Source organism: Channa argus, chromosome 20, assembly GCF_033026475.1.
Source record: "Channa argus isolate prfri chromosome 20, Channa argus male v1.0, whole genome shotgun sequence".
NCBI lineage: Eukaryota > Metazoa > Chordata > Actinopteri > Anabantiformes > Channidae > Channa > Channa argus.
Genome location: NC_090216.1, coordinates 15,106,513 through 15,123,688, shown reverse-complemented (window position 1 = coordinate 15,123,688; position 17,176 = coordinate 15,106,513). Strand labels below are relative to the sequence as shown.

Genomic DNA, 17,176 nt, shown 5'->3' with positions numbered 1-17,176 from the left:
TGTTCTGCATCAGCTGTATTCTCCTTTTTAAGCCTGACTATAATCCAACATTAACAATCCACAAACCTCTCTAACCTAAGTCTTTTATAAGAAGAAAAGTACAGCAGGCCACAGAATTTAAGGTTTCGTAGACAGTGGTTAAGAACTTTAAACATAAACTCTAGACAGAGCAGAGAAGAGAGAATGTTTAAAACTCTGCATGGTTCCTTGAAACTTAACAGTAGCTGTATTGATGGCGTACTCCTGTAATTATGTTACAATTCCTTCATTTTGGTCTCCCATAAAGGTCTGAAGTCATTTAGTTAATAAATGGCCTGGCAGTGGTGCAGCAGCAGGGAAAGATTTAAACAACCTGGACTAGTCACTCAAACTCGGAATCCTTTGTCAATACTTTGGTAGTGGAGGTCATAATACTAAGGGCTTATCATGTGCCTTTGTCTTACTCAAACATCTCATTAAGTGACTTCGCTTTTGCCTTTGTGTGTTTGTTCTGTTTTCTAGAAATTTCCAACCCAGCTTAACACTTAAGCTCCCTCACTACATTCCCAACTAGCCCATCTGTTCATTCTCCTCTTTGTACTGTATCTGTCTGTATCTGTCTTTCATTTGTCTACGTACGACAGAAACTCCCTCTTTTATCTCCTGTCAGACTTCCACTCTCCTTGTCCACATTCAGCTGATCAAAGCCATGTAGCAGCTAGCCTGGTATTTCAAGTTCATGGCTGTGTGTTTGTATGCAGCCAGATTCTCAGCAAAACCTTTCAACGAGGGTTTAAACTGATCCGCTAATGAAGTTTGTGTTCGGATCAATTGTCGGTTTTAATATCATGAAACTGGTTTATCTTTGGCAAAATGTGTGATATTTTATATGTAAACGCAGATCTTAATTACTGATGCATCGCTTTCTGGTCTATATTCTTATGTAGACTGGTGTCATCATATCATCTATGTTTGGACACTCAAGATGGAAATGCAAGCTGCCATTCTACTTGATAAAGTGTTTTATTGCAAAGGGTCCCACACTTCCTGAGGCTGCAGGTGTCAGATGAACTTTTTTAGTTGTGTAAATGTGTGTGTGTGTGTCCATGCTTGAACCATCTGCTCAGACTGTTTCATTTCCTTGTTTGACAACTGTTGGACACAGTGTTCTACAAACATTTCCTCCCCGCTGCTTTGTTTCTTCTACACATCCTTAAATTCAAACCGATTGGTTTTAATTCTTGCCCTTTCTCTTCTCTTCTTCTCTTCTCTCTTCTTAATTGTAGAAAAAAATAATAATTATTATTAATTGGCCTTTTCATGAGCCACACCCTGAACATTTTGAAAGCAAGCTGAGTAAGAGATTAAATTATATTGCTGGCAATATTTATTAGTCTATTTTCAAAAACTAACAAATTCAACTTTGATTTAATTCTACTAAAGTACTGTCTGTGTAAAAAAGCCTTTTTTGGACCTCCACTTTTTGCCCAACATGGAAAATAGTATATATTTCCATAGGAAATACTATGTTTAGATAAGGTGTATTGAAATGAATCTATAGTGGACAGAATATTGGTGAAAATGTTGAAAATAATGGCAAAACTTTCGTCTCCATATTTTTAAGACGTGAACTAGAAAGGGAGGAGGTCACATGAAATTCTCAGAATTGTTTTTCACCGTTCACAGGAGGAAGGGAAAAGATGGATTCAAAACATCTAGAAAGACTCTTGTTGTTCCAAAGCATTGACAGGACTTGGATCCTAGGAGTGTTTTCTCATTTATTGCGCAATTATTTGTGTCACGAAAGGGAGGCATTTCAGCTCCATGTAAGGATCACTGACTGCATTAACGGAGTCATGGGTTAGAGATTGTTTTCATTCCAGAAAAGTTGGATGGTGTCCCGTCTCGGAAAAATACACAACCTGCCCCTAATCACAAAAACAAAAACTCTGACTTGGCAACTTTTCATTCTGTGCAATTTCACCTCAGCATCTTATCACACCTACAATGTGAGTTTTCTTTTTTTTTTTTTTAAATCACAGTGGAAAGGCTGGGTTCACCTGGGTTCAAATTGCTTAAGTACAAGTAATGGGACACTCGTAAACAAGTGTTATTGGACAGAGATTTAGTAACATGTCCTCCTGCCAGGTTTGAGATTTTGGCAGGTGCTACGTTTTTTGTAAACTTAAAAGAAAAGCTGGACTTGAGCATCCTTGTAGTTGTCACATTCTTCCTAAATTGAAACTCTGTCCCCTCCTGTTCAGAATCCCTTGTGTTTTTTGTGATTGTTTCCTGTTGGTTTGAATCTCATTCTTATTACTAAAGAAGTCTGTGGCTGGTTAGTGGTGTTATTTGGTGTGAACCGAAGTTCAAGTGACATCATCTCCATCCAACGGACTGAATGAAAGGAGGAAACACTTCAGAGTAAATAAACTGCTCCAAACTGGCCTAGCGTTTCATCCTCATGCTGAGACACTCACTTGTTCTTTGTGTGTCTGTTGTTTTGTTTCAGGGTGATTTATCTTCAAGTGAGCATGAATGATGGTCTGTCTTTCATCAGCAGCAATGTGCACATCACCACCACAGAGTGTGTAAGTACAGTCTCTGTTCATTCATGCCTTTAATCTGCTTAAGTTCAACAACTTGTACTTAAGTGTGTGGTCGATCACTTATTAACAGATCTTAATTAACCCTTTCTCTATAGGCTTTAAAATATCCCTAGCTTAAACAGTCCAAACATCTTTAAGGAGCAGAGCAACACTAATGAAGATGGAATATAAAAGAAAGGGTTTGGACAGAGTCTCCAGTTTACACTTAAGATTAAGAAAACACTTAACAACCTTTAAAGATTTTTCCCCTATTATTTCAAATTTTCTTGTCCTCCCCAGTCCTCTGTCTCGTCCCATCTTCTGTTGTATTGCTTTTTTGCACTTTCCTTGCTCAATTATCCCCTTTTTTCTAAACATAAATCACAGCACTCCTTAGTATAGACCCCCCTCCCCCAAAAAAGTTCAGGGAAAAGCAGGATGGAGCTTCATTCCCTCAAAACCAAGATTACGCAAGATGCATTTAAGATGCAATTTAAAGCAATTGAACCAAATAAAACACGTATGTTGGAACATATGGGCCTGGGGCCATGGCAGATTCCCACCAAGCCAAAAAGAAATACGCCCTTTGAAGATGTTTCCCCCTTAGTCCATGTGACGTCATATCCACGAAAACACTGTGAATTCAACGGGCTGTGTTGTGGTTGATGATATACAGAGCTCGGTTACACATACCATTGCAATTAGCCGCCTCTTGCCACTAAACTAAACCATATAGGCTGTAGGCACAGCAAGCTTGAGGAGGCACGACAACTTGAGATGCGTGACTCTGGTCAACACCTGTCAACTGGTTACAGTAACAGAAAAACTCAAACCATCCAACTGGGAGATTTCTGAGAAATAATAACCTAGTTCTAGTGCAGTGTTTACTGTGACAGACCCAACTGCTGATTCAGATAAATCCTCTCATGTCTTTGCCACAAGATAGATAGAGGAAAGTCTGACCACATGTGAGCCTGATCTAAGGCCTGTAATGTGATCCATGTTTGCATCACAGAAGCCTGCACGGCTTCTTATTATGAGACTGAGCGACGTAGCTGATGGATTCATTCAGGGATCACGCAGCCGACATCAACCACTGTCATCAACAGAAACATAACGTGAATATTAACCGTGACAAATCCATTCAATTGCATCTATGATTATACTGTTATCACTACGGCTCTTACTGCTGCATGTACATGTATTAGTACTACACGGTTACTATTATTTCTTTTCTTTTTATTGCAACCACTGCTACTGCCTGTGCTATGACTGCAGCACTATGTGTTACTTCCAATTCTTCCAGTACTGGAACACATTCTGAGATCTTTTACTTAAATAAAAGTAGCACCACAGTGTCAACTAAAATGTGCGAGTGAAAACCAAATGGCTTAATTAAAGCATTCAAAGCATTGAAAGTAAAAATACTCATCATTCAAAATGGCCCATTGACACATAAATCACCTAAATTATATGGTTAGATTAGATTTATTGATGCATTAATGCAAACAGAACAATACACCACGTTGTATTAGTTGTACATGTGTTGCTAATGTGAAACAGCAGATGGTCTAAAATATAAAAGTACACAAGTTAGTACCACTTCTCAGCTTCCCTCTACCAAGGAATTCATATCTCGATTCATATCTCACTTTTGTCCATTAAATATCTGGCTACCTAAATATGGTTTTAGGAAGTAGTTGCAGTAAGGGTAAAACAGGAACCTACTCAACATGTGGTGCTGATATACAGCTGTTCTGCGTGTCTGCTCTGCAGTTTGATGGCACCATTCTCCTGATCACGCTGCTGGTGTTGGTCCTCCTGCTGGCCCTGCTCTTCCTCTGGTGGTTCTGGCCTCTCTGCTGCACTGTGGTAAGAAAAGAAGTCGTCGATTATAAAAAAAGAAAACACTGACATCAAAACCTTTAAAGGGCCAACAATCGCAGACAAAAAGCTTCATAAAGCTCCTGTGTGAGTCAGCAGTGTAAAGGTGATGTGATTTATGTGTTTGTGACAAGCTAAACTTGACTCCAGCTCTCATAACAGTGAACATGTCATGTGTGTTATTCTTTCTCAGGTGATCAAAGAACCCCCTCCTCCACCTCCTCCTGAGCCTGTGAGTCAAAACACACACAGACACGCACACACACATTAGTCCAGTTTGCTTTATTCACATTAAACATACACTGTACAAATGTTTTGATGTAGCGCTGTGCTACTTGACAATAAGCTGGAACCTTCTGTAAGATTATCTTACAGTTCATTCATCATACTGCATTTTGTATTTATTGGCAATACACACATGCCTCAAAGGTTATGAAGGCCAGTTGAAAATAATTGTAGTTTTATGTAGTGATCTAGTCTCAGTGTGTAGGTCTATAACGATCACTGTCCTGGCCTTTTTTTCCTGAAACTGTGTTTTAGAAAGTGAACGAGAGAGGAAATAGCTAGTTCTTGTGTCAATATTTGTATTTTAGGAGTCAGATGATGAAGATGGCTTGCCCAAGAAGAAATGGCCCACTGTGGATGCTTCCTATTACGGAGGAAGAGGAATCGGAGGAATCAAGAGGATGGAGGTGATAGAATGACACATGCATTAAATCTACATCCCAAACACCTTAGGTTACACTCACCGCTTCCATTTTGATGTGTATTCACTTATTTCCCACCATGCTGTAGGTGCGTTGGGGAGGGAAGGGTTCAACCGAGGAGGGGGCTAAGCTGGAGAAGCCGAAGAACGCTGTGGTGAAAATGCCCGAGCAGGAGTACGAGCCCTATGAGCCCAAACCTAAGAAACCTCAGAACAAGAAACCACCTCAGAGCCGGAAGTGGTACACACCCATTCGGGTAAACACAGCCTCAGTTTTCCTCAGGACCAGCTGACCATGGGGGACTTTTTATCAATACATTTATATAATACATTCAGTTGACTTCCCAAAAAGGCAAAAAAAAGCTACAGGATGAGGAAAACTTTGAAATTGGCACATGTGCATCCTTGCCATTCTGAAATGAAATCTCAGCTTTTCAGGAAATCAAAAATGTGCCTTGTTTAGAGTTTGACCACTGTGCATTTTTGAGCTCTTGTCCGCAGAGTTTCAAATAACTGTGTGGCAGAATGTTCTCAACCCGCAGAGGAGAATGAGATCCTTCAGCTGAGGCTAAAAGATGAAAAGCACCATGAGTTTAGCTGCAAACTTTTCACAAGACAGCAGGGAGGGAAAAGAAATCGGTTCTGGCCATATTTGTGTGTAATTAGTTGCATAAGCACACAATTCGCCAACTATCAATGTGCCCATATAACTAGAATAATTTAACACACACTGAGGACATTATTAGACTTGGCGTCAGCAGTGTTTGTGCTTTTATCGTACACCACAATAGAGCTCTGTGTAGCAACACTGGCCTTTTATGCGGCCACAGTACTTACAGTTATCTGTGCACACCGCTACCTTACGACTCTAAAGGCGGTTTTGTGAATAGGACACAGCCCTACAGACAGCACTGGACTGATTCACACTGAAGTTCTACACTCTTCATACATCCCAGTGCTAGAAAAAGGAGAAAGCACTGTACATGCTGACTAAAGTGTGTGTAGTAAATAAATACACCAACAGAACAATGGCCCTGTGCAGCTCACATAAAGATCTTTTAATGCAAATTTTTAAATTAGTTTAAGCTTTGTTTCAATATACGGGATTGAAGAGTAGTAGCATCTTAAACCTCACCTTTTCCTCTTAATCCATTTTACTGTATCTAACAAAAAACTTTCTGTGAATGAGTTTTATCACCTTCAGTGCAGCTCTTATGGGTTTACAGTCCTGATAGCAAGCTCCTTGTCTTATTTCTGAAACCGAACTTTGTTAACTACTTTATTCCTGCCATGATAGACACTAAGGGAATGAAAGGTGATGTTAAAGCGAAATGAACCAAAATAGGACCATAAGTCTTGATCATGACTAATCAGTGACTAAACCCTGAGAGGAAGGAGCTACAGTAATCTGTAGAATCAGCTGCCGTAGTGTTTGAGATTAAAACCTGCAGACTCTTGGCCTTGACTGAAAAACCACAAACCAAATGTTTGCTGATACAGTAGAATCAATATTAATAGACTTGTATCAAGTTACGAGTTTAGTGTCCAGATGTAGCCGGCGGTTAAATCTCTGTCATCTCTCCCATTTAGGGAAAACTGGATGCTATCTGGGCTCTGTTTCGCCGTGGGTACGACCAGGTGTCTCTGATGAGACCCCAGCCTGGGGACCATGTGAGTGCCTCAGGAAATATTTCATTTCATCCAATGTTTTCACCCACAACCACTCCCGTTCACTTCCCCTGTTTCACATTCCTGCCATGTTTTGAACCTGCAGCTGCATTATCCTTGTGCTTCTTTTTATCTTTCCTCTAAACACAAATGTTAGGGGGTTGATGAAGACTGACATTTATTTTAAGCAATCACTCCAATGTTTTACTGTTTTTTTTTTACAGATATTTCAAACTAACACACATCTCATGTTAAACAATAAACAACTCAATCAATTGGAAACAATGGTGATAAAACTTTAAGTTAGTAAAAAAAGAAAAATACATGGTTATGTTCAGAAAAAAAATTCAGTTTGATCATTTACACATGTTGCTCTTGATTTTCATATTTTGGCTTTTGAATAGATGAACTAGGCTTAAGAAGGATGTTTCACATTATATGACCAAATGTATGGTAATACTTTTGAAAGTGAGAAAGACTTTGTCAGACAGAAATCCAGTAACATGCTGGCTCAGTTTAAAAAATCTTCTGCTGTCAACACCCTTAAAAGCTTCAGTCATCTGTAAGGATTACTCATCCTGTCCTCCCTTCCCTCCATCAGACTGTCGTTCTCATTCACCCCTGGTGTTCCCGAGCTAACACCTCAGTTGGCTCGTCTCAATCGTTCTCACACCTGCGTCACATTAGCCGCCATAAATCGGACAGAAAGCAGAACCACAGCATGCGCTCAGACACATCCCTTTTTTTTGTAAGCGCTTGCATGTTCAAGCTGGTAAAAAAAAAAAAAAAATTCCCTCTCCTCAGCCAAATGCTTTTTTTAATGCCCAGGGCCTCTGCATCAAAAAGCCCCAGATAGGAGTTTGGTTTGAATTTAGAGAGAAGGCAGGAGTTCACTGGGGTTAGAAAAACATGGGGGATGTTTTTTAAACCCTGGTCACACTGTTAGCGAAGTACTAGTTTAATGTTAAAATGAGCTCTTCGCAGGCATTGCCAGTATCATTAGTCTTAATGGGCACTTTGAAGTTCATTGGTGCACAGTAAACAGAAACTCCAGGCTTCAAGGAGGTTTTTTTTTTGGTGAGTTAGGTTAAGGTCGTAATCTATTGTGCCCGTTTCCCCCACAGACTCTTCTTCGTCTCCACAGTTGACTCTCCTGTTGATCAGGCCCTGATCTAAACACTAGTTAAAACCTCATCTTAATAGCATAAAACTTTCCAATGATCTTTTCCTACAGGAATTCCACATTTAAGAGTTTTTTCCTGGCACCACTCACAGGTGTGCAGACCAGAATTGCCGCCAGATAAGCTTTCAGCCTTCCCGCTGGTGACAGAAAAAAATCATCACTAATTTACCATCACAGCTTTACCAAAGCAAACTGGCAGTAAGAAAAAAGCGTATTTTGGATTTGATTTTCCTTCGCTGACAACTGCCTTTATACCTTAAAAGCTTTCAGTGATGCCTAATCTCTGCGTGATGCAACATTTCTTTCGCAGAAGAAAGCGTGGGTCTTTCCACCGAAATGATGCTGCCTTCTCAAGTTATTTGTGGTTTTGTTACAAAGCAGCAGAAACAAATCTCAGGGCAGCAGGCAAGCTTGTGTTTTATTTCAAGAAGGAACGGTAGGAAGGAAAAGTGCCCCTCTCCTCTCACTTTTAGGAGTTACCCTGAAAAGCTGTTAGCGATTACATTTCCTGAACTGTCAATCTCCAAAGCTGCAAGATTTCCAATAGGAACAAACATACTCTTAGCATGAGGCCAAGTTGGCTGAGATCGGGCTGGAATCCTGCTTGGTTATTGTGTCATGATGTGTTTTTCACTGCTGTGCTGATTCCCACACCAACAGCTGAAAGTCGCCCATAAGACCGACCTGGCTGCAATCCTGCACAACCTCCTCATGAGTTTCAGAGAGCGAGCAGTGATAACAGAAACATCAATCCAGATGATTCAGCCTCTGATGTGAACCTTGTGGTTAGGGGCCCATGCAGTCAACTATCAGGCTGTTTTGATTCTATACTGAACCAAAGATTGATTTGAGCTGACTGCTCATCTCTCTTTACCACATGTGCCTCTTTGGAATTTACATTTTCGGTGTGACCTGTTAGTTTTATTGTACTGGCTGTGGATTATGTAATTCTGTTATGTCCTCTGTCTTGGTCTTATTCATTGTTTGTTTAATGAAGAATTCTCACAGGGGAATAATCTCCAGCCACAGAGGAAATTAGGTATTGACACTGGTGCTTTGCTTGTTTGTCTTAGGAGACAAAATTGTCTGCTTTACTTTAACAGATGAACTAACAAAGTGAAAAAAAGACACACATGGCTTTACTCAGACATAAACCTTATGACCTAGTATGACTTCATACCGTCCCCTGGCACAAAGGAGATCGACCGTGTAAAACCCCTGTACAGTGATGACGGGATTGTGTAAAAGGACAAATAGACAATCTAGCTTTATATAATTCCCTCTGAGTTTGTCCAAGAATAGGACGTGGGACTCAGACTTAGGCTCTGTACTGTTCTGTGAGGTAGAGTGGAGAGGCTGTCCTTGTGTGTGTGTGTGTGTGTGTGTGTGTGTGTGTGTGTGTGTGTGTGTGTGTGTGTGTGTGCAGGCAGAGCCTCATGGTTTGCCTCATAACCTCTGCACAGTGTGGTGTTGTTTGTGTGTGTGTGTGTGCATGTGTGGGTGTGTGGGTATGTGTCCAAGCCACATTCATTATGTTGACGTCAGAGTGTACAGTATGAGTGATAGCTAGTCCAGACACACACAAGCACACAAGCACACACACACACACACACACACACTCATTCATATAAACATGAGCTTCCTTGGGAAATCATTTAGATGGCTTAAGGACATGAAGTAATACCTAAGGCAGACGACTGCCAGGGCTGTCTCCACCACCAACCTATCAACCATGTCTCACACACTTACATACAGTACACACGCACACACACATACACACATTTTGCCAGCCTCAGAACATTTTATGACCTTGGAAAGACAGTGGAGGAGGTGACTGAGAAAGTTTGAGCATGTGTGGTTGTCTCTAATTCTTTAAAATGTTCAGCGGTTCAAACTGCAGCCTGTCACTGCAGTATTTAACCTCCAAACTTCCCAGGACAACATACTAATTGGCACCACCTTAGCTACACTGCGAAGGTTGCTGGCATTCGATGACTACAATTTAGAGACTCAAACTTTTTTTGCTTGTACAAGCAGTGGTTGCAGGGCTGAGAACAGTCTGCACAGCACGAGTCAAAGTTCAATTAAGGAACAATGGCGATGGTCGTGCTATGATACATAACATCTGGATCTACGGGCGACTTTGACAAATTAAAATAAAGGTGTAAATCATCTTTGCATGTTTCCTTTACAGTAAGTAGATCAAACAGTTTCACAAGCATCTGCATATTTATTAAAAACTTTTGGAATTCATATTGTCAACTGATCGTAACTCGTTTAAATTTTCTGGGCTCATAGAGTACAACAGCCTTTGCCAACAATTTAACATATATCATGTTATAATCTGCATTTCTTGATAATCTATCATTTATTCATTTATTCAGGCTTTGATGAATGAATTAAGCTCCTGCTGTTTCTAATCAATGCGTTGAGATGCACATTTTAAATTTAGGCCTGTTTCTTTATTCATTGTTTTGTATTTGCATTTGTCGTCTTTTGGAACATTAGCTTCAGTTTTTGAGCCCATCTAAACTCCAGATGACTGACAGATCTCTAACAGAGGGATGTGACAGTCCGCTAAGAGCTTTCCACAAAGGATGCACCAGTGCTTCCTCGCTTATGTCGATCCTCTCTCCTCTGAATCAAGGAAATAATGGTATTGTGACATCGTTAACGATTGCGGCCTAAAAACGACTTCCGGGGCTACGGAGGAGTAAGCAGCCGAGAAAAGTAATGAGAAGTACTCAATGAAGCAGTGCATGTGCAAATGCAGTTTTTCCATAATAATGTGTTATACAATGTCAATGCTGTTCAATAAGTCTGGGTCACAGGCCCTGTACCTGTCCACATTAAATACGTTTTGAAATATTTTTCGACTAAATCAACATTGTATGTATGTTTTGGAGCATATTTCTACTCAGATAGACTCATTTACTTTGTAAAGAGGAATCATGCAAACAGGAATTCTCCTGCAGCTTTTTCAATGTTGGCAATAGAATCTGGTAAGAAGAAGTGAACAAGTGTGAAATTAGTTACCCAGACCAACTGCTCTCATTAGCAGCACAAAAAGGGGAGAAATTGTTTCTCAATGCATCCTATGTGGGATGAAGCCAAAGTTCCGAGCAGACGTGAATGTAGCTGAATGCAGCCCCTCTCTGCACATCTCTCGTCCATGGGTATTTCCACCAGGCAAAAAGCAGTTTAAAGAATTTGAGAAGATCCTCATACAAGCTTTTTTTTTTTTCCATCAACGTCTAGGAATGTCAGACTGGATAAGTGGAGACAGACTAGTGGTTGTTTCTAAATTCTTCTACTTTTTCTCCTTCATTTATCAATTTTTTATTTTTTTTTATCTCAGCAGCAAATTTACTAGTCAGGATAATTGGAATGTAAATCTCTTTTTAATGATTTGTTTTTGCCAAATGTTTTCTCTGTGTATGTGTTAGGGAGACATTGCTCATCCTGCATATCATCGACATCATGGCTGCACTTTAGCAGCGTTTTGTAACTGAACCTGATGAGAGGTGAGAAGTTTAACAACAGTGTTGGAGAAGAGTGTGTGGTAGATATGGAGATGGATCTATATCTACCACAGCTAAATGGAGGAGGACAGGAGCGGCTGGCTGGAGGAGAGCTCAAACGCTTCCAGTGTAATTTGTTTTGTTGTCAGTCTGGCTGCTATGATTTTTCAGCGGCTGTACCTCAACTAGTAAGACAGTCGTCCACAGGGTCAATGGTTCGACTACCAGTCCCCCCTATCATATATGTTGAAGTGTTCCTGCGTAGGACACTAAACCCCAAGTTGCTCCCAGTGGGTCGGATGAGCATCTTCCATGGCCACTGCCACCATCAGTGTGTGTATCAATGGGTCAATAAATGAGATGGGATCATCGGACTTTTTGTCAGCACACAATCCAAAAGCCAGACGTGATGTTGCGGCAGTGCGTTATAGCTCGCTGCATGTATTGGACATCATGCCAATACATTTAAATCAGGACCAAATTGTTTTGCGTAGGTTTAAGGTGGATGAGTGAACTGTCTTCATCTCATACAGTTGCAATTATTTTTCCATCAGTAAACCATGTGTGGCTTCAGTCAGTGATACTGGTTATTAGTGGATTAATCTCAGTTCACTCCACTCTAGCTGCCAACCACATGCAGCTATGGAGAGGGTGAAATTGCAGTGGCAACAGAGACCTCTGTGAATTCTGGTGAAGTTTGTGGCCGGGGTAATATTTTGCTCAGGAGTAAAATGTGATTTCTCCTGGAAAAATGCACTTGTTTTAGTCTCAGCCTTCCCCTTGTTTCTCAAAGTGGCCAGGAGAGTTCTCAGGACATGACCCTGGGCCTAACTGGGCTAAGTGTAACACCAGCTGGCCCTACCCACACACACAGTGACACAGACCCAGGCACAGATACAAACATAGAGTATGGACTGAACCGTGCTGCCCCGCTGTCGACTGATGTCACTGCCTTCTTAGCTGCAGATGTACTTTAGATTATATACCTGTGTGTATCTGTACTTAAAAGATGGGTGAGTTGTTTTCTTTCAGTTGTATTTTATAAACCACAATAACCCTCATATTACATGCTTGTTTGTTTTTGTATTGGTTTGTCAGACGACCACAGTACAGGCCATTGGTCTTGGTCAGTACTTGTAAAATCCCTCACTAGTTTGTATCCAAATGTAGAGCAAATTATACATTTTATAGAAAATCAATCAAGATGACGTGTGGTGCAGAGGTATAATGTTTTTGTTTGCTGTTACATGTTAGCAGAGGTAGAGCAGAGGCCAAGGTTGCATGCTTTGTGTAGGTCGTGATTAATTTGCTGACCCTGTTTCTATAGCACTTTTCTTGGTCAATACACCTTTTCACCAACTTTTCCACATTAGTAGCTTAAAATCCTTTATGCAATATTTTGGGTATTTTACATTATTTTCTTTGGTTATACTCACAAATGTAAAGTGCGCTGGTTATTTCTGTCTTAGACAATCATGCACAAATTAATAAGACTAAATGTCTAAAGCCATGTTAGTGGCACAAGGGAAGAGGGCACAAGGGCAAATGTCTCTAGTGAAGTCCTTCTTTAGAAACTCTACACTGACAGACACAGAGCCTCCACAAAGTGCAGCCCCTAAAGGTGCAAACCATTTAAAAATGCTGAACCACAACCCGATGAAAACTGACCTAAAAATCAACACATAAGGTCCATAAACATCCACAATCAGACACAAGACATCTAAAAAAACAGACAAGAAATGGCCGAAAGAGACGAAGCAAAAACATCAAGGCCTTTCTCGCTGGAATCATTAGGATCCATCAGAAAAACTGTTTTAAGTTATCCAAACTGTTCTAACTTATCCAAAAGTCAAGGATCAGAGCGACAGACTGATTGACTCTGGCTAAACTTAAATCATATCAACTGCCGATTTGAACATTTTTGATAATCTTGCATCTCTTTCCTTCTATTTAGGGTCGATGCATCAACTTCACAAGGGTGAAGGACGAGTCAGCCAAGGCCCCACCTCGCACTCCAATCCACACGCCTTCGCCACCGCCCCCAGAGTCCCACCCCATTACCCGCACCGCTTCCCCGTCTCCCACCTCCACCAGCCCACCAACTAGGTCACCCCCATCCGGCCAGGTACCCCCAGGTCCACCGCCATCCCGCACACCCCCGGGGCTTCCCTGTCCACCGCCATCACGCCCCCCACCAAGCCTCCGACCCTGAATCCCACATATGAACCCCTCCCACCCCCATATGCACCCTCTTAACTATCACAGTTCTTTCAGTCTGAATGCTGTGGTGCTCACTGCCAAAGATACTCCTGCTTTAAACCAAAGATCAGCAGTATTTTGAATCTAAGTGGTTCTGTGTTTCTCTTCCCGTATGGAAAAGGGTATCAAGTCACACTGTGTACCTGGCAATTAGTCATTTAACACATGCCAGCACCAGAAAATGCCTCAATACCAAGTAAACGTATCAAAAAGCTGAAATCATCAATTCCTCTCTGCATTAATAATAATCAAGTTTAAAAAAAAAACCCGCAACTAGAAAACTGTGTGAGTATTTGCTGATGATAAGTGAAATTGGTTTGACAAGCAGATTGACTTGATGTCCTGTCCCATACAGACTGAATGTGGTGATCAGGGAGGATTGTTGCTGGACAGCACAGGACAGAAAGTCCACAGGGGAATACTTCATGGGATGAAAATGTCTTTGATGTCTTTATCAACTACTGAGTTATGCCATTGGGTTTGAGACTAAAGGTGAAACGTAAGTTGTAGATGGAAATCAGAAGCCTTTGGCTTGTTTTGCCATTGCTGTGAGGTCCTGGGAATTGGATTTTCAAATAAGTTAAATCAATCGAAGAAAAGAAAAGATCTGATTGGTTGAAAAAACATAATTTTTGATAGTTGTTTTCAGTATAAAAGGGATTTATTTTTTCCATATTTTTGTGATGTTGTCCAACAACATGCTGATCCAACAAATTCCAGCTCTTCAATACAGAAATGCTACAGTTTGGTGATTTGTGGTCCAGACTTTCTACCACTCAGTGACAGGGAAGTGTACAGATGTTATATGAAAGGTATGTTGTTAAAATTTATGTCTGAGTACATTGTTGAATGCTACGTTTGTTGGTTAATGTGTTTGAGGCTTTGGATTTTAACCACCTTTTTATGTAGTTGAATTTAGATCACAGCAATATATATTTTTTTTTTTTTCATGGTATCCGCGCACATAGACTGCTGGGCAACTACAATATGTTTTTGTTAACATCGGGACATTAAAACTCATAAACTCAAGCAACCAGAAGTCAGGTCTACGTCTCTCCTCACACTTTTTAGACACAATCCTGATTCTGTACTTTTATACCATTATGTGTGTTTAATGTCTTCAGTTTTATCATCACCAGTCGCTTTGCAACTGCAGGGCAGTTCAAAGAGCATCTAATTTATTTTACTCCCTGAGAGAAAAAGAGGAGAGTACTTGAATACCGACAAGGTGTCCAACCACCAAGACGGACACTGTGCACAGAATTAAAGAAACACATCAGCTAGCCAGCTAAAAGTGATGGAAAGTTTACCAATGTTTCTCAGTCCCTCAGCTACACTGCAAACATTTGTGAAAACTGAAAAAGATCCATTTAGACTTCATCTTTTGTAAATTGGAAAACAAAAAAATGTGAATCCTGTTGTGCATTATCTTTCTGTAGTTCTTTGCTAGAAAACAAAAGGGAAACAATGGACCAAAAAAAAGTACAGTATGAATGAATATGCAATTTGTACTTCGGTGAGTAGAAAAGAGGTCGACAAATGTTGGTATTCCTTCTATATCGAGTGCCTTCTGGATTTGTATTCTTTGATATTTTTCTTTTATACTTTGATTTAAATGTACGTCAGTCAGTTCTGTCCTGTACCGTTGTGTTTCTACATGCATTTATATTCAGTTGCAGCTTTTTAAAGGCTGTTGCACTGCTGAGTTGAGGGAAACGTACATACATCACTTCACTACAGTGTATAATTTACATCCGTGGTTGTTAAAATAACCATGAACTTTCACACAATTTATATAAGAATTGTTGTATAAACTGATAGCATAATATTTTTGACTGAAAACTGCGTCTTCTGTCATAACCGTTTGGTTCATTACTTGGTTTATTGGAATTAAACCAAAAACATCAGCATTTTATACCTTTTACGTGGCAACACCCAGAATGTGATGGTGCCTTCTAAAACTAAACTGTTTACCAAACTCCGGCCACAGAAACACAATGATTTGATGTTACGATGTAATTTGGTACACCATCAAACTGCACCTTGGTTTGACCTTATCCCCTTGTTTCTCTCGTGTGACTGAGTGATGGAAACTCTCAGAGAAACTAAACCAGAGCAGATCTCCTCACTTCAGTTGAGACTTATTAACGCAAGAGAAGCAAATGAGAAAGGATGTTTTCCATTTGTGAAAATTGTGTTTGGCTGTTTAGCCAGAGTTACCTTGGCCTCAGCAGTGACTCTTTTCTAATATGCAGATTCTGTTCAACTCTATTAACAATCTAAGAAAGAATGACAGTCCAGGTGTAAGATCAGTGCTTGAAAGGCATTTTTTTTCGATTGGTTTTTGTTCCTGATAAGAGATGAGTGGAGATGCATTATGTTACCCAGTGTTTTTACATGTATAAAAAGCAGTACCTGAAGCAAATATGAAAGACGTATGTGATTTTCTTTGTTGGTTGAGGTGACTTTTCTTTCGAACAATATCAATAAAGGTTGACTTCCAAGCTTCTACCAGAGAGTTCCTGTGTGTGATTTCTGCTTGGTCTCCTTGGCCTTTTTGCTCCTCAATGTTTATACAGTTGATAATATTCAAAATAAGCCCTGTATACTGTTCATACACACATGGTGGTCAACAGTGGATCAGATATAAAATACTTGTTTGTAGTAATGACTCCACGGGGGGTTCAGTTCATCCTCAGAGCTCTCATCTGCATAGTTTTAGGCCGTAGCAACAAATAATCAACTAGTACAGCAAGTCTAGCTTGTTGCTCTCCAAATAGCCAAGACATGTTTTATTTCAGGCTTAACCAGTGTATCACTGTAATACTGGTTGCCTAACAATGAGAAAAACAGAGCTCTTTAGCATGTTAAGTTAGCCAGGGACCCAAATAGACATTACCAAAGAAGCGGTTACATATTACAGGATTTTCCTAATCCCTTTTCTTCTTTGCTGATGATGATGATGCTGGGTTCACCAATGGCTACCCTCTGGTGAAAGCAGAACTGAAGTGAATGAGAGCGTCCTGCGACAACCAAGGGTTCTCGTTAATAACCGGACGTGCATAAGTTCACACTATGTGCTCAGGGACAATTCCAAATTTATTTCTATGGTTGGTAATGAATTTAATACAGCCAGAATAGCCCCCATGAGTATTTCCAGCGGGATAATTATTGTGGAGTCTGTGATTTTTCCTTCCACACATAGAGAAGAGAAGGATGTGGTGTGCAGCAAGGAGTGGGCTGAAGCAGGAGAGAAGGAGAGAAGAATGGAGAAAATGAGGCAGACGAGCTGAACAAAGCAAAAATCAAGAATAACAGCAGTGTGTGACTGGTTTCCCATCAACCTTCATCAACCTGTTCTTATTCCTGTTCATCCTGATCTAGTTTT

At 40.4% G+C, this 17,176-nt stretch overlaps 1 protein-coding gene across 2 annotated transcripts in view; it reads left to right on the top strand.

The window, feature by feature from the left end:
- The window catches only part of antxr1c (ANTXR cell adhesion molecule 1c), a 33,749-nt gene extending 17,450 nt beyond the window's left edge, over positions 1-16,299 (top strand). Inside the window, exons 12-18 of one of the 2 annotated variants that reach the window (XM_067487715.1) lie at positions 2,492-2,570; positions 4,344-4,439; positions 4,645-4,683; positions 5,045-5,143; positions 5,247-5,414; positions 6,748-6,828; positions 13,484-16,299. In XM_067487715.1, the coding sequence (XP_067343816.1) occupies positions 2,492-2,570; positions 4,344-4,439; positions 4,645-4,683; positions 5,045-5,143; positions 5,247-5,414; positions 6,748-6,828; positions 13,484-13,741 (820 nt within the window). In that variant the 3' untranslated portion in view covers positions 13,742-16,299. Of the gene's footprint in view, positions 1-2,491; positions 2,571-2,683; positions 3,628-4,343; positions 4,440-4,644; positions 4,684-5,044; positions 5,144-5,246; positions 5,415-6,747; positions 6,829-13,483 lie in introns of those variants that run through there. The other variant, XM_067487716.1, reaches the window with a different exon arrangement.
- Positions 16,300-17,176: the final 877 nt, after the last annotated feature.